The sequence below is a fragment of the Coregonus clupeaformis genome, unplaced genomic scaffold (genome assembly GCF_020615455.1).
Source record: "Coregonus clupeaformis isolate EN_2021a unplaced genomic scaffold, ASM2061545v1 scaf0479, whole genome shotgun sequence".
Taxonomy (NCBI): Eukaryota; Metazoa; Chordata; class Actinopteri; order Salmoniformes; family Salmonidae; genus Coregonus; species Coregonus clupeaformis.
In genome coordinates, this window is record NW_025533934.1 from 45,001 (window position 1) to 62,651 (window position 17,651).

The 17,651-nt window shown below is 42.5% G+C and overlaps 1 protein-coding gene across 1 annotated transcript in view; it reads left to right on the forward strand.

The window, feature by feature from the left end:
• The window catches only part of LOC121558898 (MAGUK p55 subfamily member 4-like), a 55,460-nt gene extending 39,626 nt beyond the window's left edge, over window positions 1-15,834 (forward strand). The window contains exons 10-20 of the mRNA XM_041872241.2: window positions 667-725; window positions 7,963-7,980; window positions 8,093-8,134; window positions 8,415-8,435; window positions 9,166-9,219; window positions 9,378-9,518; window positions 9,738-9,818; window positions 12,354-12,447; window positions 13,758-13,866; window positions 14,084-14,218; window positions 15,634-15,834. Of these exons, the coding sequence (XP_041728175.1) occupies window positions 667-725; window positions 7,963-7,980; window positions 8,093-8,134; window positions 8,415-8,435; window positions 9,166-9,219; window positions 9,378-9,518; window positions 9,738-9,818; window positions 12,354-12,447; window positions 13,758-13,866; window positions 14,084-14,218; window positions 15,634-15,819 (940 nt within the window). The 3' untranslated portion in view covers window positions 15,820-15,834. The remainder of the gene's footprint in view (window positions 1-666; window positions 726-7,962; window positions 7,981-8,092; window positions 8,135-8,414; window positions 8,436-9,165; window positions 9,220-9,377; window positions 9,519-9,737; window positions 9,819-12,353; window positions 12,448-13,757; window positions 13,867-14,083; window positions 14,219-15,633) is intronic.
• Window positions 15,835-17,651: the final 1,817 nt, after the last annotated feature.

Sequence of the window (17,651 nt, forward strand, 5' to 3'; positions counted from 1 at the left end):
CTGTCTGTTCTACAAAATATTCCCAATATATTATAAATGTAGTCTCTGTTATGCTGTGATGTTCAGAAGAAGGGAATAGGATGTCAAGTATTCCCTTGTGGACCCCAGACAGTTCACTGGAACCAGGGTCATAAGGACAGTTGGACCTTAACCCAGGTCAGTGTGCTCATCCTGCTCAGTTCCCATGGAAACCTCTGGTCATGACTCCGCTGAGGTGCCCCCTGCCGCCTGCTCCACATGGTCATCTGGCGTCTTTATTGAACGACATTGAGTCCACTTTTCTCTTTTTCTCCTCACTCATTTTTCATGTCAACGTTTTCAAGCATTGACTGTCTGAACGTAGATTCGAATTGAGAGCGGGAGCACAGTGACTGTCTGAATGTAGCTACTAGGTTACAGTGTCATCTATCAGAGTGTGTTTATATAGCATGGAAGAAGTCATTTTTAGGCCCAAAAACACGCAACTCAGATATGACATTCATATATTTAAAAAATGGATTGCGGGCCATACTTTACCCCCCTCTGCCTTAAAGCATGATGGTCATTACTTTTTTTTACATTAAATGGTAGGCTACCTCCTCAGACAATCGATCTGAGATCAACTTGAGTTTCAGTCATGGGATTTTGTTGTTGTTGCTTTCAACCCCTGGCCTCTCTGTTCTCCAGCAAACAGAGGGAGACATGGTGGTCACAGCCTTTCCAGGCCCACACCTGCATCAAACCCTGTGAGTAACAACACTCCACTAACCCTAACTAACTACTACTACACTAACCTCTTAGACTGTCTGTATCCAGTACCAGATCAATGTGCAAGGGGTACAAGGTATACTATATAGTATGTATATGTAGAGTGTGTATGGGTGTATGGGTGTGTCTGTGCCTGTGTGTGTCTCTTCAAAGTCCAAGGTATACTATATAGTATCACCTACGCTATAGACTCTGTTGCCCACAAGTCTATCTTTATTTATTATGGATCCCCATTAGTTCCTGCCAAGGCAGCAGCTACTCTTCCTGGGGTTTATTATGGATCCCAATTAGTTCCTGCCAAGGCAGCAGCTACTCTTCCTGGGGTTTATTATGGATCCCCATTAGTTCATGCCAAGGCAGCAGCTACTCTTCCTGGGGTTTATTATGGATCCCCATTAGTTCCTGCCAAGGCAGTAACTACTCATCCTGGGGTTTATTATGGATCCCCATTAGTTCCTGCCAAGGCAGCAGCTACTCTTCCTGGGGTTTATTATGGATCCCCATTAGTTCCTGCCAAGGCAGCAGCTACTCTTCCTGGGGTTTATTATGGATCCCCATTAGTTCCTGCCAAGGCAGCAGCTACTCTTCCTGGGGTTTATTATGGATCCCCATTAGTTCCTGCCAAGGCAGCAGCTACTCTTCCTGGGGTTTATTATGGATCCCCATTAGTTCCTGCCAAGGCAGCAGCTACTCTTCCTGGGGTTTATTATGGATCCCCATTAGTTCCTGCCAAGGCAGCAGCTACTCTTCCTGGGGTCCAGCAACATTAAGGCAGTTATATACAATTAAAAATATTACATGACATTACATTTCATAACACTTTTCACAACACGTTAAGTGTGTTCCCCTCAGGCCCCTACTCTACCATGTGTACGTGTGTGTATAGTGTGTACGTGTGTGTATAGTATGTGTGCGTGTGTATAGTGTGTGTGTGTGTGTATAGTATGTGTGTGTGTGTGTAGAGTGTGTATCGGTGTGTCTGTACCTGTGTGTGTCTCTTCAAAGTCCCCGCTGTTCCATAAGGTGTATTTTATCTGTTTTTTGTTTTATTTGATTCTACTGCTTGCATCAGCTACCTGATGTGGAGTTGTAGCATCTGTTACTTGATGTGGAATAGAGTTCCATGTAGTCATGGCTCTATGTAGTACTGTGCTCCTCCTATAGTCTGTTCTGGACTTGGGGACTGTGAAGAGACCTCTGGTGGCATGTCTTGTGGGGTATGCATGGGTGTCCGAGCTGTGTGCCAGTAGATTAAACAGACAGCTCGGTGCATTCAACATGTCAATACTTCTTACAAAACAAGTAGTGATGAAGTCAATCTCTCCTCTACTTTGAGCCAGGAGAGACTGACATACATATCATTAACGTTAGCTCTCCGTGTACTTTTAAGGGCCAGCCGTGCTGCCCTGTTCTGAGCCAATTGTAATTTTCCCACTTTGTGGCACCTGATCACACGACTGAACAGTAGTCCAGGTGCGACAAAACTCGAGTCTGAATGACCGGCCTTGTTGATAGTGCTGTTAAGAAGGCAGAGCAGCGCTTTATTATGGACAGGCTTCTCCCCATCTTAGCCACTAGTTGTATCAACATGTTTGAGTTTAGTCACCTCAACTTGCATTGCAAGATTCAGTTGAGGTTTAGGGTTTAGTGAATGATTCATCCCAAATACAATGCTTTTAGTTTTTTTAATATTTAGGACTAACTTATTTCTTGCCACCCATTCTGAAACAGACTACAGCTCTTTGTTAAGTGTCGCAGTGATTTTTCACTCGCTGTAGTAGCTGATGTGTATAGTGTTGAGTCATTCGCATACATTGACATACTGTCATTAGTAAAGATTGAAAAAAGTAAGGAGCCTAGACAGCTGCCCTGGGGAATGCCTGATTCTACCTGGATTATGTTTGAGAGGCTTCCATTAAAGAAACCCTCTGTGTTTTGTTAGACAGGTAACTCTTTATCCACAATATAGCACGGGTGTAAAGCCATAACACATACGTTTTTCCAGCAGCAGACTATGATCGATAATGTAAAAAGCCACACTGAAGTCTAACAAAACAGCCCCCACAATCTTTTTATCATCAATTTCTCTCAGCCAATCATCAGTCATTTGTGTAAGTGCCGTGCATGTTGAATGTCCTTCCCTATAAGCGTGCTGAAAGTATGTTGTCAATTTGTTTACTGTAAAATAGCATTGTATCTAGTCAAACACAATTTTTTCCAAAAGTTTACTAAGGGTTGGTAACAGGCTGATTGGTCGGCTATTTGAGCCAGTAAAGGGGGCTTTACTATTCTTAGGTAGCGGAATGACTTTTGCTTCCCTCCAGGCCTGAGGGCACACACTTTCTAGTAGGCTTACATTGAAGATATGGCAAATAGGAGTGGCAATATCATCCGCTATTATCCTCAGTAATTTTCCATCCAAGTTGTCAGACCCAAGGTGGCTTGTCATTTTTTCACCTCTTCCACACTCACTTTACGGAATTCAAAATTACAATGCTTGTCTTTCATAATTTGGTCAGTTATACTTGACAGCGGCCCCTTTCAAACCATCACAAGACCAATAAAACTGCACTCCCTTTCTCGCTTTACAACTCTGAATGGCCCTGAGAAAGTCAAGAGACCGAAACCAGTCCCTCTGCAAGTCAGTAGAACGCCTGGTGATCTGCATCCCAAGGAGAGAGTCCGGAATTGTTACTCTTTGTAAGAAAGAGAAAATAGCGCCAAGAGTGAAAAAGGACATTTAAACACGTTTTCTTATCAAAGTATTAAACTGTTCGACTCATGACATTACACTCTGCTCACTCACAATGAACCGCTGAGTCTGATCTCTCCCAAAACCGCTGAGTCTTATCCCTCCCAAAACCCGAACATTGTTTTGCACCCCAGTGCCTTAACAAACATTATCTCTTTGCGCTGAACAAATTGAGAACTCAACTTAGAAAGCGCAAAGAGCTTCTATGCATGCGAGCCCCGACGAGGGAAGAAGCTTCTTCGAGCAAAAGCTCAAACGACAACACCACTGACCCGTTTCCCTCCGTCATAACAGAAACCCAACTGCACCAGACAACACTCAGCAAAAAATCCATGTAAATACATAATTTCATTGAATTTCCCTTTACGTGACGCTGTGTCTGTATAAAAGTGGTGTCAGTAACTGATTATTATATGACTGTTAGTCTTAATTACATATTAGTCCGCCTGTAGGGCGGCAGGTAGCTTAGTGGTTAAGAGCTTTGTGTCAGTAACCGAAAAGTCGCTGGTTCTAATCCCCTGGCCGACTAGGTGAAAAATCTGTCAATGTACCCTTGAGCGAGGTACTTAACCCTAATTGCTCATGTAAGTTGCTCTGGATAAGAGCGTCTGTAAAATGTAAATGTAATATCATTCGGATGTGAATTGATAGTCTAGCCCAACTGGCAATTCCTGGTTGTTGAAACTATAATTATAATGATATAATTTCCCAGTTGTGAAAGCAGATCTTGGTGGAGTCTCTCATATTTTCTCTCTCAACTGATAAGACCATCTCGTTACTATTGTATCTGATAACTACCTCATTTTTCACCTTATTTAGTCTAGTAAATAAAACCTTAAATTAATTATTTGTGGCCATGGGTTAATTTACAAGCGATTGGGTTCTTGAAGTTTCCGAGCTCGACGACAGTTCAGAATGAGAATATGGTAAATTGACTGTTAAGACTATGGTTGATATTGGATTGGTATAATGGTTAATGATAACTACTGATAGAGTTAATTCAAGGGTTCTCTCTATATCAACACCCTTAACGGTGCCCCTCTTCAGTTAATCTGGAAAGGATATATTCCAGTAATGAATCAGTAAATGATCTTGAATATCCATAGCTAAAGTCACAACATAGTTTTTTACATTGGATAAAAGTTGAGACTCAGAGCTAAAAAATGGTATATCATACACTACAGTTGAGGAACAATGGGAAAGTAATTCTGCTTTGAAAGTTGATAAACTTGCAACACAACTTTTGAGAAAATGGCCCTTGAATGTTTTGGTACACCTACTGGAGAGCTCTTCTTTGTCTACACCCATTCAGCATCGTTCACACCCTCTTCAGCCTTAGCCCCACCCATCTCTTTAAGGATTCACATGTGAGGCCATGTGGTAAACACACACTACATCAAATAAAATCTAAGTTTATTTGTCACATGCACAGGATACAGAAGGTGGAAACGGTACAGTGAAGTGGTTACTTGCAATATAAAAAACAGAAAGTGTCCAAATAAAAATATTTTATGAATATTTTATCATTATTAGATGATGCTTACCTGACACACTTGTCTAAATTGATGGGTCATGTGAAATAAATGCTATAACCACCCACCAGTCACATCTAGCTGAGTGGATGGGTCACTATTGACTAGACATGTTAATGAAATACAATAGATTTACATTTACATATTAGTCATTTAGCAGATGCTCTCTTATCCAGAGCGACTTACAGTTAGTGAGTGCATACACTTTTTTCATAGTTAGATGGCTGTAATCACCCCCAGACACACTTAGCTAATTTGATGGGTCATGTAATAATCCGGCCGAAGTGGAGTCTTTTTTGTTTAGACATGTAGCTAGCTAGGTAGCTAGCTAGCTAAACAATGAACCGGCATAATCCCAACTCATAAATCTACCGATACAAACATTGCCATAGCTGTAGTATGAATCTGCAGGTAGCTTAAGCTAACAAACTAGGTTCAATGTTAACTAGCTAACATTAGGCTATAACTAGCAATGCAAATGATTTTCTGATTCAAATAATATCACTACACAGATCATACACGTAACGTTAGCTAGCAGGCCAGCAAGCTATATGTTCAGTGCATTCGGAAAGTATTCAGACCTCTTGACTTTTTCCACATTTTGTTACGTTACAGCCTTATTCTGAAAATGATTAAATAGTTTTTTCCCCTCATCAATCGACACACAATACCCCATAATGACGAAGCAAAAGCAGGTTTTTAACATTGTTAACAAATAAAATTGAAAAATGAAATATCACATTTACATAAGTATTCAGACCCTTTACTCAGTACTTTGTTAAAGCACCTTTGGCAGCAATTACAGCCTTGAGTCTTCTTGGGTATGGCGCTACAAGCTTGGCACACCTGTATTTGGGGAGTTTCTCCCATTCTTCTCTGAAGATCCTCTTTAGCTCTGTCAGGTTGGATGGGGAGTGTCGCAGCACACCTATTTTCAGGTCTCTCCAGAGATGTTAAATCGGATTCAAGTCCGGGCTCTGGCTGGGCCACTCAAGGACATTCAGAGACTTACATTTACATTTTAGTCATTTAGCAGACGCTCTTATCCAGAGCGACTTACATGAGCAATTAGGGTTAAGTGCCTTGCTTAAGGGCACAGACAGATTTTTCACCTAGTCGGCTCGGGGATTAGAACCAGCGATCTTTCGCTTACTGGCACAACGCTCTTACCCACTAAGCTACCTGCCGCCCTTCGGCGGTGTCCCGAAGCCACTCCTGTGTTGTCTTGGCTGTGTGCTTAGGGTCGTTGTCCTAATGGAAGGTGAACCTTCGCCCCAGTCTGAGGTCCTGAGCACTCTGGAGCAGGTTTTCATCAACGATCTCGCTGTACTTTGCTCCGTTCATCTTTCCCTCGATCCTGACTAGTCTCCCAGTCCCTGCCACTGAAAAACATCCCCACAGCATGATGCTGCCACCACCACGCTTCACCGTAGGGATGGTGCCAGGTTTCCTCCAGACGTGACGCTTGGCATTCAGGTCAAAGAGTTCAATCTTGGTTTCATCAGACCAGATAATCTTGTTTCTCATGGTCTGAGAGTCTTTAGTTGCCTCTTGGCAAACTCCAAACTCCAAGCGGGCTGTCAGTTGCCTTTTACTGAGGAGTGGCTTCCGTCTGGTCACTCTACCATAAATGCCTGCTTCGTGGAGTACTGCAGAGATAGTTGTTCTTCTGGAAGGTTCTCCCATCTCCCCAGAGGAACTCTAGAGCTCTGTCAGAGTGACCATCGGTTTCTTGGTCACCTCCCTGACCAAGGCCCTTCTCCCCCAATTGCTCAGTTTGGCCGGGCGGCCAGCTGTAGGAAGAGTCTTGGTGGTTCCAAACTTCTTCCATTTAAGAATGATGGAGGCCACTGTGTTCTTGGGGACCTTCAATGCTGCAGAAATATTTTGGTACCCTTCCCCAGATCTGTGCCTCAACACAATCCTGTCTCGGCGCTCTACAGACAATTCCTTCGACCTCATGGCTTGGTTTTTGCTCTGACATACACTGTCAACTGTGGGACCTTTTATATAGACAGGTGTGTGCCTTTCCAAATCATGTCCAATCAATTGAATTTACCACAGGTGGACTCCAATCAAGTTGTAGAAACATCTCAAGGATGATCAATGGAAACAGGATGCACCTGAGCTCAACTTCGAGTCGCATAGCAAAGTGTCTGAATACTTGTGTAAATAAGGTATTTCTGTTTTAGTTTTTTATACATTTGCAAACATTTTCAAAAAACCTGTTTTCGCTTTATCATTATGTGGTATTGTGTGTAGATTGCTGAGGAAATGTTTTTATTTAATCAATTTTAGAATAAGGCTGTAACGTAACAAAATGTGGAAAAAGTAAAGGTGTCTGAAATCTATAGCTCCATTGAGCTATAAAACAACGGTATTGCCTCCACCATGAGGTCTGAAAATGTATAATGAGCTCACTTTGTGTTGGTAAAGGAATAGCGCCTTGGCATATTTTTCCTGTTCTCATATTCTGAGATTTCTCAGCCTAAATAATTAGCCAGAGGGCTAATTCAAAGAAAGAGACACACTAAGGTATACCCTTAGTGTCACGCGAAACATGTAATCCCCTGTGTAAATTCACTGTTAAGACTATTGTTGATATAGGATTGGTATTAAGGTTAATGATAACTACTGATAAAGCTAATTCAATGGTTCTCTCCAGATCAAAACCTTTAATGGTGCCCCTCTTCGGTTAATTTGGAAAGGATAAAAAAATTTATTCGAGTAATTAGATCAAATAATTATTCTAGTAATTGTTCAGGAAATTATCTAGCCGAAGTCACAACAATCTATAGTTTTATTTTTGGACAAGACGCATAGTTTGTAAAAGAAGCTCCACAGTCAGTCAAGCTTCAGCCCTTCGCGTGTTTGGTGTTTCAGCCCTTAACATGAGTTTTGTTTCCTTTTGCCTTCTCTTCTGACCCTAAGTGAACGTGGTTGGTGATGGTACGTATATATATACACATATACATTGGGAGGGGAAATAACAAAGTAGCAGAACTTGGATTTGTCTTGATCTTGACAGTATCTCTGTTTGACCGTCTGTTTTCTCTTCCAGAGGACGACGTTAAGACCAACGATGAGAAGGGAGTCACAGCAGGTCATTTTTACATTTACATTTTAGTCATTTAGCAGACGCTCTTATCCAGAGCGACTTACAGTTAGTGCATACATTATTTTTTATTTTTCATACTGCCCCCCCGTGGGAATCGAACCCACAACCCTGGCGTTGCAAACGCCATGCTCTACCAACTGAGCTAATCTGAGCTAATCACATTCCGTTTGATATCACGTTTATAATAAGCATATCTATTGTATACTAACTACTATCGATACATAATAACAGGCAGTGAATTAACACTTTTTTAATCTTTCTATAGATGAAGAAGATTTTGAATCTGGTAGGTAAGTCTTTATAGAGTCATGGTATAGAAATTGATAGATTCTGTAAATTTTTTGAAAGGCACTAAAGTAATACTGCAAAAAATGTGGCAAAGCAATTAACTTTTTGTCCTGAAAACAAAGTGTTATGTTTGTTATCATTAAGGGTTGGGGAGTGTATCAGGAATTTAAAAAAACAGAATAGAGTTAAGCACAGGCAGAATCCTAGAGAAAAACCTGGTTCAGTCTGCTTTCCAGCAGACACTGGGGAGATGAATTAACCTTTCAGCAGAACAACAACATAAAAACACTGGAGATAGTTCCTGAGTTTCCGAATTATAGATTTGACTTAAATCTACTTCAAAAATCTGTGGCAAGACCTGAAAATGGTTGTCTAGCAATGATCAACAACCAATTTGACAGAGCGTGAAGAATTTGGAAAAGAATAATGTGCAAATGTTGCACAATCCAGGTGTGGAAAGCTTAGAGACTTACCCAGAAAGACTCACAGCTGTAATCGCTGCAAAAGGTGCTACAAATATTTGACTCAGCGGTGTGAATACCTATGCAAATTAGATATTTCTGTATTTTCATTTTCGATAAATGTGTAGAAAATGGGTGTAGATGGGTGGGGAACATTTTTATTTTTTTGAATTCAGGCTGTAACACAACAAAATGTGGAATAAGTCAAGGGTGATAAATACTTTCTGAAGGCACAATATCAAATAATATTGTAATGAATTTTCCCAGTGTATTCCGAAGAGGCTGAGGAAGGAACTCATATGATGGATGGCGTCTACATCTGTAAGCTGTTTTTGATTGACAATTTGATTGACACTTTTAATCAATAATTATTATTTTTGTAAGATGATGCCGCACCATAGATTTACAGCTTTTGTTGTTGCTGTTGATGATGTTAATTTAGTTGTTGTTTTTGTTGTTGATGTTGTTGATGTTTCCAGCTGGGTTCCGGCGTAGCTTCCGTCTGTGGCGGAGGATGACGTCGTGCTCTCCCAACAGCTGGGCTCTGTCCAGCCCCTACGAAGAGGTGGTCAGCTACCAGAGACAGCCTGACGACCCACACAGACTGGTCATCCTCGTAGGTGACGAGCTCACTGCTTATATATCGTTCATATTCTGTATCAGAAGAAAGAAAGATTATATTAAAATATTGGTTTCTTGTCCAGAAATGAGCCCTTCCTAACCCCTTTCTGAGACACAGCTTATAGGTTTGGAGTATCACATCTGCTGTGGTGTGTAGTGGTGTGTAGTGGTGTGTAGTGGTGTGTAGTGGTGTATAGCGCGTTGTGTTGTTTCTTCAGGTCCGTCTGGTGTAGGAGTGAATGAGCTGAGGAAAAGACTGATCAAACTCAACCCACACACCTTCCAGGGAAACGTGCCTCGTAAGTTCATACTCCATCTATAGTGTCTAGTATCATACGTTCTATTCCATTAAAGTGCCCTTTTGTAGTTGGACGGAAATTATCCAACTGATATGTAGAAATGATAATAATAAACTACATTCATCAATCTGACTCCATTATTATGTAAATAAGTGCAAAACAGGCCCTGTGCGTCTCTAGAGGGTCTAGTCAAGGCCTTACATCACCACCTAGCATGACTATAACTTGTCTAACTTGCACCGTTATGCAATTATTAAAAGGTACACTATGCTGGAATTGCTCCACCATTTCCTGGTTAATACAATTCTATAACTCGCATTTCTATGTGAATTTTGTTCTGGGTCACCCAAAAAGTTACATATTGCAGCTTTAAGGCTTGGTGGCCATGATGGCCCAGAGCCAGAGATGCTACACACAGGAGCTTGCAAACAAAGTTCTCAAACCATGAACGAATTCACTGTCATTTTTAACCTTTTAACCAAATTCAAGCAGAAACTCTCACACCCAACCTGAATTAGCATTTCTTTGCACTTTGCTAGTAAAAACAATAGACAGGAAAACCCACCCAGATTATAATCGAATCAACTCAATTTAAATGATAGGAGCTGTGTCGTACCCTCCATTCGATTAACACAACAACCCAGTTTCCCTGTAACAGTAAATCCATAGCACTTACTGTACAATAGAACATATAGAAATGCATAGCTCTTTATGAACTCTTGAAAACAATCCAAACATGACAATTTAATTCACACAATAACATTCAATTCGTCGATTCACGTGCCCCCGTGATTCTGTGGGAACGTGCCGGCCCCGGAGAAAGCCACAGATTAAGTGTGTTTAACCCCTGTGATAAGCCATCCAAACAATGTCATAAATCGTGATTGAGTCATCACGTTGGACCTCGGCGCCTGCAAGTCGCCAGTCGCGAGTATCACCTTCTCTCATTCTTCCACTACACCTTTTATGTATATATTCCATCTATATTGTCTAGTATCATATGTTACATTATATATACAAAAGTATCTGGACACCCCTTCAAATTAGTGGATTCGGCTATTTCAGCCACACCAGTTTGCTGACAGGTGTATAAAATCAAGCACACAGCCATGCAATCTCCATAGACAAACATTGGCAGTAGAATGGCCTGACTGAAGAGCTCAGTGACTTTCAACGTGGCACCGTCATAGGATGTCACCTTTACAACAAGTCAGTTCGTCAAATTTCTGCCCTGCTAGAGCTGCCCCGGTCAACTGTAAGTGCTGTTATTGTGAAGTGGAAACGTCTAGGAGCAACAACGGCTCAGCCGCAAAGTGGTAGGCCACACAAGCTCACAGAATCGTCTGTCCTCGGTTGCAACGCTCACTACCGAGTTCCAAACTGCCTATGGAAGTAACGTCAGCACAGGAACTGTTCGTAGGGAGCTTCACAAGCCTAAGATCACCATGCGCAATGCCAAGCATCGGCTGGAGTGGTGTAAAGCTCGCCACCATTGGACTCTGGAGCAGTGGAAACGCGTTCTCTGGAGTGATGAATCACGCTTCACCATCTGGCAGTCCCACGGACAAATTTCGGTTTGGCGGAAACAAGGAGAACGCTACCTTCCCAAATGCATAGTGCCAACTGTAAAGTTTGGTGGAGGAGGAATAATGGTCTGGGGCTGTTTTTCATGGTTCCGGCTAGGCTTCTTAGTTCCAGTGAAGGGAAATCTTAACATTACAGCGTACAGTACAATTACATTCTAGACGATTCTGTGCTTCCAACAGTTTGGAAAAGGCCCTTTCCTGTTTCAACGTGACAATGCCCCCGTGCACAAAGCGAGGTCCATACAGAAATGCTCTGTCGAGATCGGTGTGGAAGAACTTGACTGGCCTGCACAGAGCCCTGACCTCAACCCCATCAAACACCTTTGGGATGAATTGGAATGCCAACATTTACATAAGGCCTAATTGCCCAACATCAGTGTCTGACCTCACTAATGCTCTTGTGGCTGAATGGAAGCAAGTCCCCGCAGTAATATTCCAGCATCTAGTGGAAAGCCTTCCCAGAAGAGTGGAGGCTGTTATAGCAGCAAAGGGGGGACCAACTCCATATTAATGTCCATGATGTTGGAATGAGATGTTCGACGAGCAGGTGTCCACATACTTTTGGTTATGTATCTCTGTACTGTATGTCTCCTCTATGTCTCCTCTATGTATCTCTGTACTCTATGTCTCCTCTATGTCTCCTCTATGTATCTCTGTACTGTATGGCTCCTCTATGTCTCCTCTATGTATCTCTGTACTGTATGGCTCCTCTATGTCTCCTCTATGTATCTCTGTACTGTATGTCTCCTCTATGTCTCCACTATGTCTCCTCTATGTCTCCTCTCCCCTCCATGGCCTTTTATCTTGTCACATAACAGGATTTACGTTCTGTTCTGACTGATGGTATTGTGTTGTTTTAGTGGTTGTCCTCTGTGGTGGATGTTGTGATGTGACGGGATACAGGTTGGTTGTAATTCTGTGTTGATGGGTTGTCTTCCATCGTCCTCAGACACAACGCGACCAGCCAGAGATGGAGAGGAGACTGGAAGAGAATATCATTTTGTCACCAAAGAGCTGTTTGACTACATGGTGTGCAACCACAGGTAATGCTAGTGATTTGTTTTATTATTTGTTTTAATAATTGCTAGTAGCCTAGCTGTTAGACTGTGCTTAGGGTTGTTGTCCTGTTGGAAGGTGAATCTTCCCCCAGAGCTCCTGAGCGCTCTGGAGCAGGTTTTCATCAAGGATCTCTCTGTTCTTTGCTCTGTTCATCTTTCCCTCGATTCTGACTAGTCTCCCAGTCCCTGCGGCTGAAAAACATCCCCACAGCATGATGCTGCCACCACCATGCTTCACCGTAGGGATGGTGCCAGTTTCCTCCAGACGTGACGCTTGGCATTCAGGCCAAAGAGTTCAATCTTGTTTCATCAGACCAGATAATATTTTTTCTCATGGTCTGAGAGTACTTTAGGCCTGATTGGTGGAGTGCTGCAGAGATGATTATCCTTCTGGAAGGTTCTCCCATCTCCACAGAGGAACTCTACATCTCTGTCAGAGTGACCATCCGGTTCTTGGTCACCTCTCTGACCAAGGCCCTTCTCACCCCGATTGCTCAGTTTGGCCAGGTGGCCAGCTCTAGGAATAGTCTTGGTGGTTCCAAACTTATTCCATTTAAGAATGATGGAGGCCACTGTGTTCTTGGGGACCTTCAATGCCGCAGAAATGTTTTGGTACCCTTTGTGCCTCGACACAATCTTGTCTCGGAGCTCTACGGACAATTCCTTCAACCTCATGGCTTGGTTTTTGCTCTGACATGCACTTTCAACTGTGGGACCTTATAATATATATATATATATATGTGTGTGTGCCTTTCCAAATCATGTCCAATCAATTGAATTTACCATAGGGGTCCAATCAAGTTGTAGAACTATCTCAAGGATGATCAATGGAAACAGGATGCACCTGAGCTCAATTTCGAATCTCATAGCAAAGGGTCTGAATATACTTATGTAAATACGTTTACTTATGTAAATAAGGTATTTCTGTTTGTAATTTTTTAATACATTTGCAAAAATTTCTCTACCTGTTTTCGCTTTGTCACTATGGGGTAGTGTGTGTAGATTGAGGATTTCTTTTTATTCAATCCCATTTTAGAATAAGGCTGTAACGTAACAAAATGTGGAAAAAGTCAAGGCGTCTGAATACTTTCCGAATGCACTGCATATTATTAATTTAACCAGGAAAATACCCTTTAGAGTTAGAAACTTTACTTGGCTCTGTTTTTGTTTCAGAATCCAGTAAGAGATGAAACAGAGTCCAATGGGGATTTGATATGTTCATTGTTGTTATATAAGTGGTTGTAGTATAGTTGTAATCAATCGATTTTTATAATGTATCTTTGGGTCTGTCCCAGGTTCCTGGAGTATGGTGAATATAAAGGCCATCTGTATGGGGCCAGTATCGATGCCGTCAGAGACGTGATAGACAGTGGAAGGATGTGTGTTATTGACATTCAGCCACATGTAAGTTATATTCCTATACTCCTGTAACTATGGGAAGGTTTTTTTACACCACAGATATCACAGCAATAAAAATTATTAATTGTGGTATTTGTGGAACACTTAACCTTTTTATAATGGGTTGGTAAATGAGTTTAAAATTAAGTTGTTAATATATACTGTAACTGCCATTTATTAATTTATTTTATACCATATGTTAGCATGTATTTGTATGTTTCAGAGTATCCTGTCTGTGAGGAATAAGACGTTCAAGCCTTATGTCGTCTTTATAAAGCCTCCCAGTAAAGAACGACTGAGAGAGACACGGAGGGAGGCACGCATTTTCACCAGCCATGTCGTCAACAGACCTTTTAAAGTGAGATCTCCTTACATGAATGTGTTGTCACTGGTCAGGCCATCCTTTTTTGGATGTAGATAATTAGGGTTGTAAAGATTCACTGATACGCCTCGGTCCCGATTCAAATGTTTAAGATAGTACGTTACAAATCGCCGGTTCACTAAAATGTGTTGCTCATATTACTCATCATTCTACCATTTCTGAAAATCCTCTTTTGTGTAAAACTGATGCGTCCTTCAGTGTCGAACTGCACGTAACTGTATTGACCTCCATTGATCTACAAGTCATGTTGCATTGCCGAACAAACCCAGGCAATATCAGTAGCCTAGTCAAACTACTGGCTGTGACCAACATGAGGTAGGCGGCCTTGAGATGCTCTAATGGTCTTGCGTGATATTAGGCTTTTATTAGTTGAGTGATGTCATAGTGATGTCATGCCTGAACGGGGTATTACAATAGATTTTATTTTGATTGCTCGGGTTCACCATCTGCAATAGTTTTTAATAGTTTTACTTTAAACAATCCGTGTATATTGGTCATTTTTAGATATACAGGGTAAAGTTAATAATGTCTCCCTAATGGCTCTAATCTGATAGTGGTAGACTGGGTGGTACACACAGACAGACAGACAGACAGACAGACAGACAGACAGACAGACAGACAGACAGACAGACAGACAGACAGACAGACAGACAGACAGACAGACAGACAGACAGACAGCTCAGACAGACAGACAGAAGTCAGCTCAGACAGACAGACAGAAGTCAGCTCAGACAGACAGACAGAAGTCAGCTCAGACAGACAGACAGAAGTCAGCTCAGACAGACAGACAGAAGTCAGCTCAGACCGACAGAAGTCAGCTCAGACCGACAGAAGTCAGCTCAGACCGACAGAAGTCAGCTCAGACAGATCCAGCTCAGAGAGGCCCAGTTTATGAGCTCAATCAGAAGCAGATTTTAATTTAGAACGGAAAATGAATGTGTTTAAGCAACAAATATTAGTGCATCGAATCGTATCGCGTCGAACCGATTCGTTCTCTAATCAAACCAAATCGCATCGTATCATTCCTGTATCGTATCGGAGCACATGTATCTAGATGCGTATCGAATCGTCTTGAAAGGTAATGATGCACATCCCTATTGATAAATGTTGACATTTCATTTCTACACTGAGTGTACAAAACATTAAGGACCCCTGCTCTTTCAATGACAGACTCAATATTAGGAAGGTTTTCTGAATGATTTGTACACTCAGTGTATATATTTGATGTAAATAATTATGTTAATGCATTCAAATATACTATACTATACTAACCCGCCTCCTCATATTCTGTCTTGGATAATCAAACTAGTCAGACACGCTTGAGTTCCTCTGTTTTCTAAGGCTCCTCCTCCCCTCCCTGAAGCCCCTCCTTCTCTCATCCCCCCACCCAGGATGTTGACTTTGAGAAGATGGAGGATGCTGCCAGGTTCATGGAGGAGAAGTATGGTCAGTTCTTCGACAGTGTCATAGTCAACGAGGGGCTGCAGGACGCCTGTATTCAGCTGTTTAATACCATACAGCTGGCTCAGGAGGGACCACAGTGGATACCTGCCACATGGCTCTGTTCTGACGACTAGAGAAAGGAGAGAGGAGGGGAGAAGAGGAGAGGAGGGGAGAGAGGAGGGCAGGAGAGGAGGGGAGAGGAGGAGGGTGGAGGAGAGGAGAGGAGGGGAGAGGAGGAGGGTGGAGGAGAGGAGGAGGGAGGAGGAGAGGAGGAGGGAGGAGGAGAGGAGGGGGGAGAGAGGAGGGCAGGAGAGGAGGGGAGAGGAGAAGGGTGGAGGAGAGGAGGAGGGAGGAGGAGAGGAGGGGAGAGGGAGGAGGGTGGAGGAGAGGAGAAAGGGGGAGAGGGAGGAGGGTGGAGGAGAGGAGGGGGAGAGGAGGAGGGTGGAGGGCAGGAGAGGAGGGGGAGAGGAGGAGGGCAGGGGGAGAGGTGGAGGGCAGGAGAAAGGGGAGAGGAGGAGGGTGGAGGAGAGGAGAGGAGAGGAGAGGAGAGGAGAGGAGAGGAGAGGAGAGGAGAGGAGAGGAGAGGAGAGGAGAGGAGGAGAGGAGAGGAGAGGAGAGGAGAGGAGAGGAGAGGAGTATAAAGTAGAGTCCAGTATAGTTAGGTGCCTTTATGTACTGTATATTTGTATTGTACCTCAGATGTATGTGACAATAAAACATACAGTTGAAGTCGGAAGTTTACATACACTTAGGTTGGAGTCATTAAAACTAGTTTTTCAACCACTCAACTATAGTTTTGGCAAGTCGGTTAGGACATCTACTTTGTGCATGACACAAGTAATTTTTCCAACAATTGTTTACAGACAGATTATTTCACTTATAATTCACTGTATCACAATTCCAGTGGGTCAGAAGTTTACATACACTAAGTTGACTGTGCCTTTAAACAGCTTGGACAATTCCAGAAAATGATGTCATGGCTTTAGAAGCTTCTGATAGGCTAATTGACATCATTTGAGTCAATTGGAGGTGTACCTGTGGATGTATTTCAAGGCCTACCTTCAAACTCAGTGCCTCTTTGCTTGACATCATGGGAAAATCAAAATAAATCAGCCAAGACCTCAGAAATAAATTTGTAGACCTCCACAGGTCTGGTTCATCCTTGGGAGCAATTTCAAAACGCCTGAAGGTACCATGTTCATCTGTACAAACAATAGTACGCAAGTATAAACACCATGGGACCACGCAGCCGTCATACCGCTCAGGAAGGAGACACGTTCTGTCTCCTAGAGATGAACGAAAAGTCCAAATCAATCCCAGAACAACAGCAAAGGACCTTGTGAAGATGCTGGAGGAAACAGGTACAAAAGTATCTATATCCACAGTAAAACAAGTCCTATATCGACATAACCTGAAAGGCCGCTCAGCAAGGAAGAAGCCACTTCTCCAAAACCGCCATAAAAAAGACAGACTACGGTTTGCAACTGCACATGGGGACAAAGATCGTACTTTTTGAAGAAATATCCTCTGGTCTGATGAAACAAAAATAGAACTGTTTGGCCATAATGACCATCGTTATGTTTGGAGGAAAAAGGGGAAGGCTTGCAAGCCGAAGAACACCATCCCAACCGTGAAGCACGGGGATGGCAGCATCATGCTGTGGGGGTGCTTTGCTGCAGGAGGGACTTGTGCACTTCACAAAATAGATGGCATCATGAGGAAGGAAAATTATGTGGATATATTGAAGCAACATCTCAAGACATCAGTCAGGAAGTTAAAGCTTGGTCGCAAATGGGTCTTCCAAATGGACAATGACCCCAAGCATACTTCCAAAGTTGTGGCAAAATGGCTTAAGGACAACAAAGTCAAGGTATTGGAGTGGCCATCACAAAGCCCTGACCTCAATCCTATAGAACATTTGTGGGCAGAACTGAAAAAGCGTGTGCGAGCAAGGAGGCCTACAAAC